The 13,919-nt window shown below is 36.0% G+C and overlaps 1 protein-coding gene across 2 annotated transcripts in view; it reads left to right on the top strand.

The window, feature by feature from the left end:
• KLHL2 (kelch like family member 2) overlaps window positions 1-13,502 on the top strand; it is a 60,116-nt gene extending 46,614 nt beyond the window's left edge. For both annotated transcript variants that reach the window (XM_005145502.3, XM_031045791.1), the window contains exons 7-15: window positions 1,136-1,252; window positions 2,305-2,454; window positions 3,340-3,457; window positions 4,102-4,299; window positions 5,048-5,149; window positions 6,091-6,219; window positions 11,317-11,457; window positions 11,611-11,754; window positions 12,388-13,502. In XM_005145502.3, coding sequence (XP_005145559.1) covers window positions 1,136-1,252; window positions 2,305-2,454; window positions 3,340-3,457; window positions 4,102-4,299; window positions 5,048-5,149; window positions 6,091-6,219; window positions 11,317-11,457; window positions 11,611-11,754; window positions 12,388-12,416 — 1,128 coding nt within the window. In that variant the 3' untranslated portion in view covers window positions 12,417-13,502. The remainder of the gene's footprint in view (window positions 1-1,135; window positions 1,253-2,304; window positions 2,455-3,339; window positions 3,458-4,101; window positions 4,300-5,047; window positions 5,150-6,090; window positions 6,220-11,316; window positions 11,458-11,610; window positions 11,755-12,387) is intronic.
• The last annotated feature ends 417 nt before the right edge of the window (window positions 13,503-13,919 follow it).

The following is a 13,919-nucleotide window of genomic DNA, read 5'->3' as shown; positions in this document are numbered from 1 at the left end:
AGGACAAACAGAACACATGCTGTGAATTACATACATATGAGTTTGGTTTACTAAGGGATAAATAACTCCAAAGTAGTAGTTTGAACAGCAAGTGTATGCCATCTACTAAGTTTAACATCAGCAGTCCCACAAATGTATTAAAACTCTGTATGTACATGTGGGCTGTTTAGCCTAACTGAACAAATGTTGGTTGCAAAGGACATGCCTAGGTAGTATAGTATAACCAAACTTCACTTTAAATATGTGCTTGGTTTATCTTTAGCAAGAACTTGTTCTTTTAAAGCCATTTTTGAAACTCTGTGATCTCAGTGAGCCCAGTGTATGCCTTTGAATCTCTTAATGGTTTTCAGATTGTAGATATAGATGGCTTTTGACCTTTTGAATTCAGTTGTGATCAATTTAAAATATCTTGGTTTTCTTTTTTCCAAGGAGTATATAGTTATACTAACACTTCTGTTCAAATGAAACTAAATTGTATTCAAAGGCATGTTTGAATACTGATTTGCATTTCTAGGTAGTGTTTTGTATTAAGACCTTTTAGGAACTTTGAATCTAGGAATTATCTGTTTAAACTGCAACTAGCAAAGTCACGTTGCTGTCCCCATAATACCCTGAAGGTCAGGATCTATCACTTTGATACATCTGGTGCTGCTTGTGTGGAGTATAATTAAGGCTTTAATGCTCTAGATGTATGATCAGCTGCTTGCAACAGAGGAGAAACTAGGCATGGGATTGCTGCTCCTAGTAGGACTCAGTGATGATAAGTCATGTGGCAGGTCAATTCTCCAAGAAAAGAAGAAAAGTAAGAGGATTGTAATATCATTGCTGCTGTGTTGTTTGTTTGCCTAGTTTGATTGGATTTTCAGTATCAATGGAATTACTGTGTGCATTTTGTCAATGTAGCACAGCTAGCCTTGAAACACCAGTAGAGGAGTGATATAAAAAGAGACTGGCTAATGCATCTTCGGAATTTTATAGTGAATAAATAAGGAAATAATAGGAGCTGTAACTGCTGTCATCTTTTCTTACATTAGGAATTTTAGTATAAGCAAAAGCTCTTTTTGGAGGCACGCTGATATATTCATACTTATGAACTTGTAAGTCAAGGGACTTGCATTTGTTTGTTTTCTGGAAGGTATTTGAAGCAGTGATAGCGTGGGTAAACCATGACAAAGATGTAAGGCAGGAGCTAATGGCACGCCTGATGGAGCATGTGCGGCTGCCTTTGCTGTCCCGGGAATATTTAGTTCAGGTAAGCAAAAAGGAATACTAATTCTTCTGCATGTGAAAATTTGTTTGTTTGAAGGTTTTTTTTAATGCCTGAGTGATAATTAGAAATTTAAACTATGGAATGTAATATGTTACTGATCGTAAAAATAAACAACCACTACCTCATATGCCAGTGCACACAGACACACAGAACCAAATGAGGGATTGCCACACAGAAGATGACATATATAAGTAATTTATCCATTTGGTTGACTACTTATTATACCGCATTAGTAATTCAGATTTTTTCGTTCACTAAAATCAGGTTAGCTTTCATTGGTAATATGATCACAAGATTTGTTTTTGTAAGCGAATTTTCAATTTCTGAATTGTATCTTCTGTATAATTTGGTTAGGAACTAATGACAAAGGAAACATTCCTTTACCTGGCTCAGATATAATACATATTTTGAAATTTTATAAGCTCATTTTGAATATTTTTGTGTCAGGACAAGTATTTAAGGTTGAAAATGTGAATTCACTTAACATTGGATAATAGGTGTAGTAATAGGTTGGTAGATATTTATTTTAAAAATTCTTTATTATATAAATGGTTTATTATATAAATTTCCTCTACTTTGTGTGGGTTTTTTTTGGCATTTTTTTCTGTTTCGGGTTTTGTTGCGTGGGGTTGATTTTATTTATTTGTTTGTTTATTTATTTTTATTGTTGAGGGGTGGGGGTGGCTTTACTAGTTTGTTGAATTAGTCTCCAATGATCTCCCCCTTAAAGTGTTCTGTACTTTGCATTTGAAAAGTCGAGAAATGTGCCTGATTGTAAGAGAAGTGATTTACCTAGCCTGACTCTGTTTTGTCCCCTTACTAATTGAGAATCAATATCTTTCTATTTATTTTTTTCTTTTTAGGGACTGCTTATTGTCATCACATAAATTTGTGTTTAACTGATTGAATGACAATCTAAAAAATATGATTAATCTGCATTTGTGTGATATAACAAGTGCTTTATTACACTTCAAATTGTGATTTGTGTTTTACTTCCTTAACATGCTCAGACCTTGTTAAACTTCTATTAATAGAGAGTTGAAGAAGAAATATTGGTTAAGAACAGCAGTGCTTGTAAAGATTACCTCATTGAAGCTATGAAGTATCACTTGCTGCCAACTGAGCAACGTGCATTGATGAAAAGCACTCGAACAAAATTGAGAACACCCGCTAGCCTTCCAAAAGTAAGACCCTTAGTTTTCTAATATACTTATTTCTTCTAACTCCATTTCAAAAGATGAGAGCATTACTGTCACCTGGGATATTCCAATAAAAAAATTTTATACCAAAGTTATTTATCACAAAAATAATCACAAAAATGTAACAAGTGATTAGCTTTATGTACTTATGATGCAGATATTTTAGTATCCCACCTACACACACCACCACAAATACCTTCCCTCCCGATATATATCTTTTAATATGTGTTTCAGCATCAGAGAAATATACAGTTGTGGGGAAATAAGCCTGTTTTTAAAAAAACAATCACAACAAAACAAAGACTAAAGCTTCTGAGTTGAGACATTTTACTCAATTTTTACCTAAACATTGACTTTCATTCATTTTAGAAGAAAACTAACCAAACATTAGATATTTTCTTGCTTCCAATGGAGTAAAGACGTTTTCTCATAGTACTATTCTAGCAACTGCAACAATGGAATAGGAGATTCTGTTCAGGAGATTTAGCACATTTCTCCTAAGGGAACCAGATAAGGCTATTCTGTGATGGACAGTCACAATTCCATTGAATATCACAGACTCTGAATTCCCATACCTGACATCAGAATAGGATGTGAAGACACAGCAGGATCTGCCTCGTTCATGGGAGCTTTACCTAGTTCTAATTGCTTCCTGCTTTTCTACCTCAGATATTTATTCTGAACATAATAATTACAAATTGCATGTGTATTGCATGTGTTTTGCCTGATTTGGAAGACTACCAATTTCTTATTTAGGAACCCTTTAATTACTTCTTGTATAGAAGCTTGCTTTTTTTTATATATTTTTTGATCTTTCAGGTGCTTTTATATATGCAAATAACTAAAAATATAGTATTCTCTCTCTTTTAGTTGATGATGGTAGTTGGAGGACAGGCACCAAAGGCAATCCGCAGTGTTGAATGCTATGATTTTAAAGAAGAACGCTGGCATCAGGTGGCTGAATTGCCTTCCAGAAGATGTAGAGCAGGTAAATGATGCCTAATTTTTCATTTCAGTTGGAAATGCTGCAGAATGTAGGTATCTGTATAAAGCATTGTATGTTTTTTGGAACAGTACTTCAGATGTTTATCTGACAAGTTCAGTGATCATTCTTAACTTTTGAATTATTTTTTAATCTGAAACAATATAAATTTGATAACTTGATCTTAATTTATGTTTGTAATCTCTAGAATAGACTGCTTTATTACCTCCTATAAATACAAAGGATAGTGAAATTTAAATTTTATTGCATTACATTATGAATAATTTGACTATTAAAATATGTTGAGATGAAGAATGTGAAGATTAAATGAAGATTGAGATTAAAATTGTGAAGAAGTGACAGCCACTAGAAATGTGAAAATGTGATCTTAAAGCAGCTGAGATATCTAAGCAAGAAGAAATTCAGCAGACATGATATTTAGAAGTGTGAGTTTACTAGTAACAAAAAGTGTAAGAACTTCTGGTGTTTAATCTGAATGAAGTGTGGCTCTAGGACACTGTCAAAAGCCTGATACTGTAGTGAGTACTGTAAATTGTATCAAGTATCTGCATACTTAAGAGACTACACAATAAAATAAGTTCACAAAGAGAATAAAATGCTCATCTTTCCTCCCTGTTTCCCTGCTGTAGGAATGGTGTACATGGGAGGCATGGTTTATGCTGTTGGTGGTTTCAATGGTTCTCTGAGAGTTCGCACAGTAGATTCCTATGATCCAGTGAAGGACCAGTGGACAAGTGTTGCTAACATGCAAGACAGGAGAAGCACACTGGGAGCAGCTGTATTAAATGGCCTTCTTTATGCTGTGGGAGGATTTGATGGGAGTACAGGTATATTTGCCTTTATACACTGTTAATTAGCTTTGACTACTTTTGACATAATTGTATCAAACTTGAATGTCTTTTCTGGTAGCGGTGATGAAAACAAGCATGAAGATAGCTTGAAGTGTGGAATATGCTTTAGTGGTCACATCATTCTACCTGAACAGTGGACTGTTTGCTCCCATCTAGGATTTTAGGCTTAATGACTAGTGAATCTTTGACAAGTTGCCTTTCAGTATTCCTTTTACAGTCAGAGTCCTTAACTCATGGAAGATGCGAGCATAAAAATTACACCTTCTTTGTCCTCTTTGCATATAAAGTATATTTCTGCATTTTCATGTAGTGTAAGTAGGATTATAAACAGCCTTTTCTGACCTGTGGAAAGGCTTTGGACATGCACTTTTTATTCTCTTCACAGACCCATGAAAGCATTTGTGCAGAGATGATCCTGTTCCTTAATAACTATTACAGAAGCACATACAGGACAGAACATTGTGACTTAATTAAAAAGAAAGGAAAAAAAAATAATAAATCCAGGGAAGAATTTATCCAGGTTCCATAAAAGCTTTTATTAATTTGCCCATTTTCAGACACCAAGAATGGGTTGACTATAATTGGTTATCTAAAGGTTATGCTTTTTGCACAGTAATAGTCCTTAAAATGAAATAATCTGAATTTTCATATACGAAGAATTGTCTGAACTTAGACAGTCTGTTGCATCTAGATTTATAGAGAAAATGTTACATTATCTTCATAGGTTTATCATCAGTTGAAGTTTACAACTTAAAGACTAATGAGTGGTTTCATGTAGCTCCAATGAACACAAGAAGAAGTAGTGTTGGTGTAGGTGTTGTTGGAGGTGAGTTGACAAATTTTATTAAAAAAAGGGGGGGGGGGGAGGAAAATGCAATAATAATTTACCCTAATGACTTTATTCACTTTTGAAAACATACTTCCGATTTATGTTTTTCCTCAATGTTGTAATTCATATGGTATGAATAATACATAATTGTTCTACTTGGTTTTTACTAGCTCTTAGCACAGATGTTTTAAATTGTTTTCAGAGCTTCAACTGTGCCTGAGGCCAGATGAGGAAAAGTTGGCTAAGCATACATGCTCTTAAGTTATGCATGTCAGCAAAGCTAGAGAGCCTGATTACTGAAGTGATGACCTTATAAATTGGTCTCTAGTGATGTAACACTGCAACTGACAACTCTGATAGCTGTGGCTGACCTTGCTGGTTGCATGCTGGCAATGATCTCAAAGACAGTGCCAGGAAAACTGATGGCTTTTGAGTCAGCTTGGTGGTGAATAGCCTGGATGTCACTTGCACAATGCAGACGTGGACCAGTTCTCGGGTCTTAAAACAGCATTAGTTGTGTGTTTTAACTGCATAGGAACCACTGCTGTTTCTGATCTGAAAATGCTGGCTGTACAAGTAATTTTCATCTGAATTTTTGACATTTCTGGGAAGCCTATTTGTGAGCATCCAGCACTGGACATACTTAAATTAGCTGGCTTTTGAACAGTTCTTTATTAAAACCAGGGTAAAGTACCTTTGTATTTTAGCTGGGCAACTTAAACTGACCCACATTGTTCATGTTAGATACTGACTGCCTTTACATCCTTACAGTGACAAGAACTGTAGTGTACTGTCTTGAACTATATGAGAAACTCAGTAACTGATTGACAAAAGGGACTGTTTCATAGCTAATTCTGAGAATGATGACTTCCCTTCAGCCTCTGTACCAACACAGTTTGTGTGGATTAGGAGTGTGTTTCTGTTGCTTACCTTTCTAGGTAAACTGTATGCTGTTGGTGGCTACGATGGGGCGTCACGTCAGTGCCTTAGTTCAGTAGAATGCTATGATGCTAATACAAATGAGTGGACCTATGTTGCAGAAATGAGCACTAGAAGGAGTGGTGCAGGTGAGTGGACAGGAATCAACTATCCTTGTAAAAATGAAACAAATTTGTGGTTTTCAAATGTATCTAAAAATATCTAAGGTAAGGTAAAGTCTGATTTTAATGGAATATGTTAGTCTTGAATGGCTGATATATTGCACGTTATAAACACAAAACTGTCCTATAGCATAAGATTCAGTCTCTTAATAGTAAATATCTTTCATTCCTTTTTCATACTTTTCATATTCCTCCTTTTCCCATAACTTCTGATGTTTTTAACATGCACACTAATGTGCACGGATAGTGACAATTTAATGTCACCTAAATACTGAGGTATGAAAATCTACATGGTCAGGATGAAAAAAGTCATTTCTTCAAAGATGTCTCTTTACCAGTGTACGGCTGATTTTTTTAATAGCATTTTCAGGTTGACTACACATGTGAACTGTGATTGGATTTCCACCCCTTTGAAGGACTTGTTCTGCATTCTGGTTCACTTCATTGCAGGAAATATTACTCTTGTTCATTCTTAAGTTGCATTACTGTTTTTGTCCTGTTACTTCCGTTTATGTACCCTTTGTTTCATCTTCATTAATTCTTCTCATCGCCTGGTGTTTACATCTTTTGCATATGTATAAGCTACTATATGTTATTCTTCCTTATCATTTAGCCAAGGTATATCCATTTATAATCCTAAAAGTCCCTTCTTTATTTTTCCTGTGGATTTTTTTTCCTTCTTGTGATTCTGAGTATATATATTTCTCTTTAAAGACATCAAAAGTGCCTGCGATTTTTGGCTTTTATTTAATGAAATACTTCAACAGCTTCAAACTGACTTTAGTATTTTCATTATCTATCTATATTATGGACTGAAATCTCATTTACTGTTCACTGTCCTCTCTTTGTCTTTTGCTGTTTCAGGTTTTTTCAACTTGCAGAAGTTGTTTTATTTCTCTAGAGGCATTGCCATGGACTTTTTCAAGTAAAATTACATGATACTAGTTTTCTACTTTTATTTTTTCAGCTATGTCTCTTTTTTGCCAAGTACTCAATGGTGCTTTTTATCAACAGTCTTCAAATATGTACTGGTGATCACATTAATGTGCTTCATGACTGGAAGAGATATTCTTACAAATACAATTGGATGAATTTCTAGTATGCTTAGTAGATGATTAATACTTATCCCAACTTTTCGTCTTGGCTTCCATTGTTCCTTACAAACTCTGAACAGTTTTTAATCTGTTTAAATGATGTTTAAATTATGTCCAAATTATTTCAAAAGAAATATATATTAAAGTAATTGATAAAATTAAGATACTTAGTTTCTGATACTTTCATTATACATTTAGAAAAATCAGCAAGTTGATACATCTCTTAATGCTAAAAGTAACATTTTGATTGTGTTTCTAAACTAAAACTGTGATGCTCATGAAGGGAACATGATACATGATATCTCGAGAAAACATGGTTGTCTTGTGAAACTTTTAGTTACTAAGCCTGTGCATCTTTAAAGTAAACTGGATTAAAAACTGTCCAGAGTTGCAGAAAGGGTACTGTTAAATACTCCTAATATTGGCAAGTTTTGAGAGAAATATTTATAAAAAATGGGCAAATTACAAGTATTATAAAGACAAATAGTGTTGATGGGTTGTGACAAAGCTTCATTTTGCAATCTGCCCGCACACCCATTTTATCTCAGCATTTTTTTAGTAGACTGTTTTTAGTCTTTGTGCTTGTAGCCTATTTATACACTACATATTTTCAGATTTTTAAAGAAAGTTGGATTGCTTCTGCAACTTTGATATTTAGTGCCTTTAGGTACACTAACTACTGGGATCTTTCTGCCCTTCCTCTCCCTCCCCTTGTCACAGAGTTCAGGACTTGTGTTTGTTTCCTAAGCTCTCTGCTGCCTTGTCCTCTGACTACAACAACAACAAAAAGTAACAGTAAATGTAGTCAGTTATTTCAGATTCATATAATTGAATAAAATAATCAACATTCTTCTGTGCCATTCTGTTAAATACACAGAAAATTATATTTGTGAGTGGGGGAGGAGTGGCTGGTAATGTGGAAATTATTAATTGATCTTGGCTGAACTGGCCAAATGTCCAAAACCACCACAATTGTTTCAACTTGCCATCAGTCCTGGTAGTGGTGTTCTGAATGTTAACTAAAGAGAATTTTGTTCCTATATTAAACCTTTGGATCTCTGGTCATATCAAAGAACTTTAGCCCATCTCTTCTGTTCCTACTGCTTCAGCTTCATTCAAAAGCAACTTCAGAGGTTTACCCTCAGTTACTTTTCTTCAGTACCAGTTGCTTCTTGGTTGATCAATACGGGGACAGATCTGTTTCCAGCAATATAATGGGATGAGGAACTTCAGACCCAGATATAGGCCATTTGAGGGGGATGAGAGATAAAGACAGGGTCCTGAAAAATGGGTAGGAAAGAAAAATAACAAAGAAAGGAGAACTTAGAAGATATCAACAAGAGGATACAGATGGAAAGAGCAAAAAATAAGGTAGGACTTGGAAACCGAGTGTGGGATTAAGGGAAAAGGAAGCACCAAAGAGGAACTGAGGACATTATTAAAAATAAGGAGCTAAAGAAAAAATGGCAATATGGCAGAGGGAAAACCTACGCACTGAATAGGAAGGTCGGTAACTATACAGAAAACCTGGGTGGAGGATGAATATCACATCACATTTTAAAATTAAAAATCTTAGCCCTCCTTCTAGCTCTGTAATGTTTAATTCTACAGAAGATGAATATTATATTATCCTGTCTAATAAAGTGTGATCAGAGTGGGAGAAAGAAAAGCTGTCACACTATACTGTGATATGATAGCTAGAATTAATAGTAACAAAAGAGGAATTAAATTAACTGGAAAGGATATGGGGAAATGTTAGTAGTGAATATCACTGATAAAGCATTAGATAGCATGATTTATAAAACAGTGTCCTATTAAGAAGCTATTTTTCAAATCTGCAGTACAAATTAACTCTTCCATGTTTCCTTCCCCTCTTCCTTTCATTATTAAAATCTGTCTTTTTAATAAGCAAATGTAGTTATTTCAGCAGGAGTCATCTCTCACCCTGTATAAGAACGGCTCTTACATACAAATAACTGATATGTTGTCAAAGATATTTCAGCTGGCTGTCAAGGTCTCAGGGTTCTCTTTTTTTAACCCAGCTTGGTTGGGGTTTCTTGACTCTGAAGGACTTAACTAATCTTTCCCATTCACATTTGCTCTTTCCCTTTAGTAAAGATTGTAAGCTGTGCTCTTCCCATGGAGCCATTTAAAGACTATATTCACAAATCTGCGTCTTAGCTTTGAGTTTCATAATCTTAAATGTGACATGTATTAGATTTCCCAAGGTACTTACATAGAAGTGTTTTTCAGTTGTATTTATGGTCCATCACTCATGAGTTTTAATGCAAAAAAACACCTGCATTTCTGACATCTGGTATGTTGGGTTCTAATACTGCATTATAAAGTGAAGAATGAACAACAGGCCTTCCTTTCTGCTTTCCTTATTACCATCCTTTCAGTATGTGAAGCCCAGTTAGCAACTAGATATAGACTAGCTTCATTTTTTCCTTCATCTGAAGCTTATAGATTGTTAAACTTTTTGTAAAGTGAAGGAAACCCTGTAATATCCTTCTGGATATTTTGATAACTGAAGCTTGGTGTTTGGTTATGTGGTTCAGTTGACATGCTGGAGGGAAGGGATGCCATCCAGAGGGACCTTCACACACTTGAGAGGTGGGCCAGTGCCAACCTCGTGAAGCTCAGCAATGCAAAGTACAAGGTCCTGCACCTGGGTTGGGCAATCCCAGGCGCAGCTACAGGTTGGGCAGAGAAGAGATTCAGAGCAGCCCTGTGGAGAAGGACTTGCGGGTGTTGGTTGATTAGAAAATGAACATGAGCCAGCTTCATTGTGCGCTCGCAGCCCAGAAAGCCAACTGTATCCTGGGCTGCATCAAAAGGAGCGTGACCAGCAGGTCGAAGGAGGTGATCCTGCCCCTCTTATCTCTTGAGACCCCACTTGCAGTACTGTGTACAGTTCTGGTGTCCTCAACATAAGAAGGACATGGAGCTGCTGGAGCAAGTCTAGAGGAGAGCCACAAGGATGATCAGGGGACTGGAGCACCGCCCATATGAAGATAGGCTGAGAAAGCTGGGGCTGTTCAGCCTGGAGAAGAGAAGGCTGCATGGAGACCTCATAGCAGGCTTCCAATATCTGAGGGGGGCCTACAAGGATGCTGGTGAGGGACTTTTCATTAGGGACTATAGTGATAGGACAAGGGGTAATGGGTTGAAACTTAAACACGAAGTTCAGGTTCAATATAAGGAAGAACTTTTTTACTGTGAAGGGTGGTGAGGCACTGGAATGGGTTGCCCAGGGAAGCTGTGAATGCTCCATGCTTGCCAGTGCTCAAGGCCAGACTGGAGACAGCCTTGGGTTACGTGGTTTAGTGTGAGGTGTCCCTGCCCATGGCAGGCGGGTTGGAACTAGATGATCTTAAGGTCCTTTCCAACCCTAACTATTCTATGATTCTCCTCTAAATCCTGGAGGAGGAAGGTGCACACTCTTAACTGTTTACTTTTGTTTCATATACATGTTTACACGGCATTCCAACACTTTAGTGGAAACATCCCTGTTTTATAATGTCTATCCATTCAGCTTTTATTCTCCATACTGAACAGTTTTTACTTTCTAAAAATTCACTTACACTTTGTCATCTTGTCAGATTTCTGTTATGCTGGATGAGCACTCTGTCTCATTTGCTGTCACTTCTAATTAGTCCTAAATTTCAACAGTCCTCATTTTCCTGCACATCATGTTTCATCCCAGATTTTCTAAATCTTCAGTTGCAGAAGAGCTCTTGTCCTTGTATGCTGCAGTACGGTAGATGAGCATGTGAGACATTTTATCAGCTTGTTGCTGTAGCTACCATCTCTCTGCATTAATGCATCCTGCCCAAATGTTGGATGGATTGAATGCAAGATTGACTGGATGAAAGATTTATGTTAGTAGATGTAATATTTGTCGTTTTTGCTTTGTATCAGTCAAACTGTTCTCTGGTTAATTTTGAGTATTTTCCTATGTTCACAGGTGTTGGTGTGTTAAACAATTTATTGTATGCGGTAGGTGGTCATGATGGTCCTTTGGTAAGAAAAAGTGTTGAAGTGTTTGACCCCGTTGCCAGTACGTGGAAGCAGGTTGCAGACATGAACATGTGCAGAAGGAATGCAGGTATACACAACAACTACCTTAAAATGGTAGTAATGCCATTTGGTGTGAATGGCACATTCTTGGATTTCTGCTGCTTTTGTGATAGAAATCATGCTTTTATGGGGTGAGCAAGCCAATTGCTAATTTTCAGATTGGTTTCCTGTTTTTTTTTAGGTGTTTGTGCTGTAAATGGTCTCTTGTATGTGGTTGGAGGAGATGACGGTTCCTGTAATTTATCAACAGTGGAATATTATAATCCAACAACTGATAAATGGACGGTTGTGTCATCTTGTATGAGTACAGGAAGGAGCTATGCAGGTATGTGTAGATATATTTTAAATTGACTTCTTGCAGTATAACTACTAGCATAAGATATTTGACAAAGCATCAAAACCAAGTCCTGTCTAAGGTAAAGCGTAAGATACCAGAATAGATGTGAAGAAACTGATTGGTACATTTTGAAAGACTTCAAACAATTATTCTGTATAAGCTAAAAGATGGTATTAAACTGTACTCAACAGGGATTTAGCACGTAAGTGATGAGTCAGAATGACGATTCTGGTATGACCAGTCCTTTTTTTAACAAGATATTTGTGTTGCAATATACAAAGGTCCAATTCTGAAGTTCTTTGGGATTTGATATTTAGAAAACAAGAACTGATTTAGAAACCTTTACTCTCAATAACTGCAGTTTCTCAAATGAAATAAGTGGATGTTAATGATGTATTTCACAGATAAAATTAAACTTGAGTAATGGCAAATTTTTTTAAGTCACAAAAACTTTGAGAACTTTGCCCTGATTCAGACAACATTCTGTAAGAAAAATGAGGGGAAATACCAATATTGATGCTACTACAGTTTATGCTACTTGCAAGGTATTATATAAAAACCATATTCTTGAATTTTTGTAAAATGCTACCTAAGGATTTCTGCTTTTTTTTTTCTCTTCAGGTGTTACAGTTATTGACAAACCATTATGATCAGTAAAGAGATTTTCAACTTGATTATGCACTAGAAGCAGTCTTCAACAAGTGTATTTGAAGTGACTGAGTATCTAAGCACTTCTCTACTTGTAGCTGCACCTTGAGTCACAGAGGAAGATGTGACTGTCTACATTACAGATGACAGATGAAGATTACTCAAGGTAGAAGCAGTGTGTAGGATCATTCTGCAGTTGTGCAGAAGCTGATTGAATTTTTGAAGTCTGGTGGACATTTTTTTTTACTGCAAGGTCTTCAAAAAGAAACAAAAAAGGCCACTTTCATAAGGACCGACTTATGTCAGTCATGACTGAGAAACGGATTGTCAGTGAAGAATGGTGTGTATTCTGGTGAAAGTAAATTTTTGTCTTATTTTTTCCAGAGACTAATAAATATATTTAAAGAAATGAACTGTCAGTCTTCATAGTAAGTATTGGATCCCACCTCAGTAATTCAAGCTGGCATGGGGTAAATTTGTTTCCTTTTATAAGACTTTTGTTACATAACTATACTATGTGCATATGTTTATGTGAGCATAACTTGCTTTCTATTGGAATTCTTCAAAACCTGATTTTACTATTTATAATTTGGCACAGTACTTTGAATATGTCGGTACTATGTTGTAAAACAGAGTTGTATTTTTTGATATGTAACAATGCTTAACTACTAATTTCCACTGAAGGAGATCAGAGATGGTATTAATATTGAACAGGTGTAATTTTGAGATCTTTTTAATAAAAATGTTGTCTGTACTTTTGATTTCTTTTTTCTGTTCAATTTTGGTCACATTTAGATGTTACTTCTTTCTTACTTTTTTATCCAAAACGTGATTTGGCATGAAAATAACTGAAAATTTATAATGAATGTATGAAATTGTGTCGAACTTGCATGGTACTAAGGCCTATTTGTGTGTGTAACCTTAGCTTCTATTAGCTAATATCTGAATATACTGTATGTGGCCATGCTTATAAAGCAGCTCATTTTTATTTGTTCTTGGATGGCCTCCTTTTAACATGACCAAAGTTATTGTCATATTTGAGATTTTCTTCAAATAAAAGTTTGTATATTGGTTTCCTAATGCCAACAGGTGGCTTAAAACTTGTGTTTCTCAATGCAAGTCTCAAACCAAAAAAATCTCGATAGAAGTGAAGGGAGATTTATTCTTGGGAGGGAGGGAAGGGGGCAGAGAGAGACAGGGGCAAGCTGATGTTCTAAGGAACCAATGTGAGCCAATTGGAAAGAGCTATTAAGGTTTAGGAACTGGTTATGTAATTATCACTGGTTTGCTGCAGGTCTTTCTGAAAGCTTTGGTTTTCGATTAGTTTAAGGTGATTTCCACCTCAGGTAGTTTCACTGGTATTTAAGAGCTGTGACATTAGTGTAATAGCTGAGAATAATATTGGGGGGGGAGGGGGGCAGATGCTTGAATTAAATGGATGATTACATTTTGCTGAGGATATTGTATGACATATTGTGGCGTCGAGGTAGTGGGTTGCTCTATAA

The sequence above is a fragment of the Melopsittacus undulatus genome, chromosome 7 (assembly GCF_012275295.1).
Source record: "Melopsittacus undulatus isolate bMelUnd1 chromosome 7, bMelUnd1.mat.Z, whole genome shotgun sequence".
Classification (NCBI taxonomy): Eukaryota; Metazoa; Chordata; class Aves; order Psittaciformes; family Psittaculidae; genus Melopsittacus; species Melopsittacus undulatus.
This window is presented reverse-complemented; position numbering and strand designations above follow the sequence as displayed.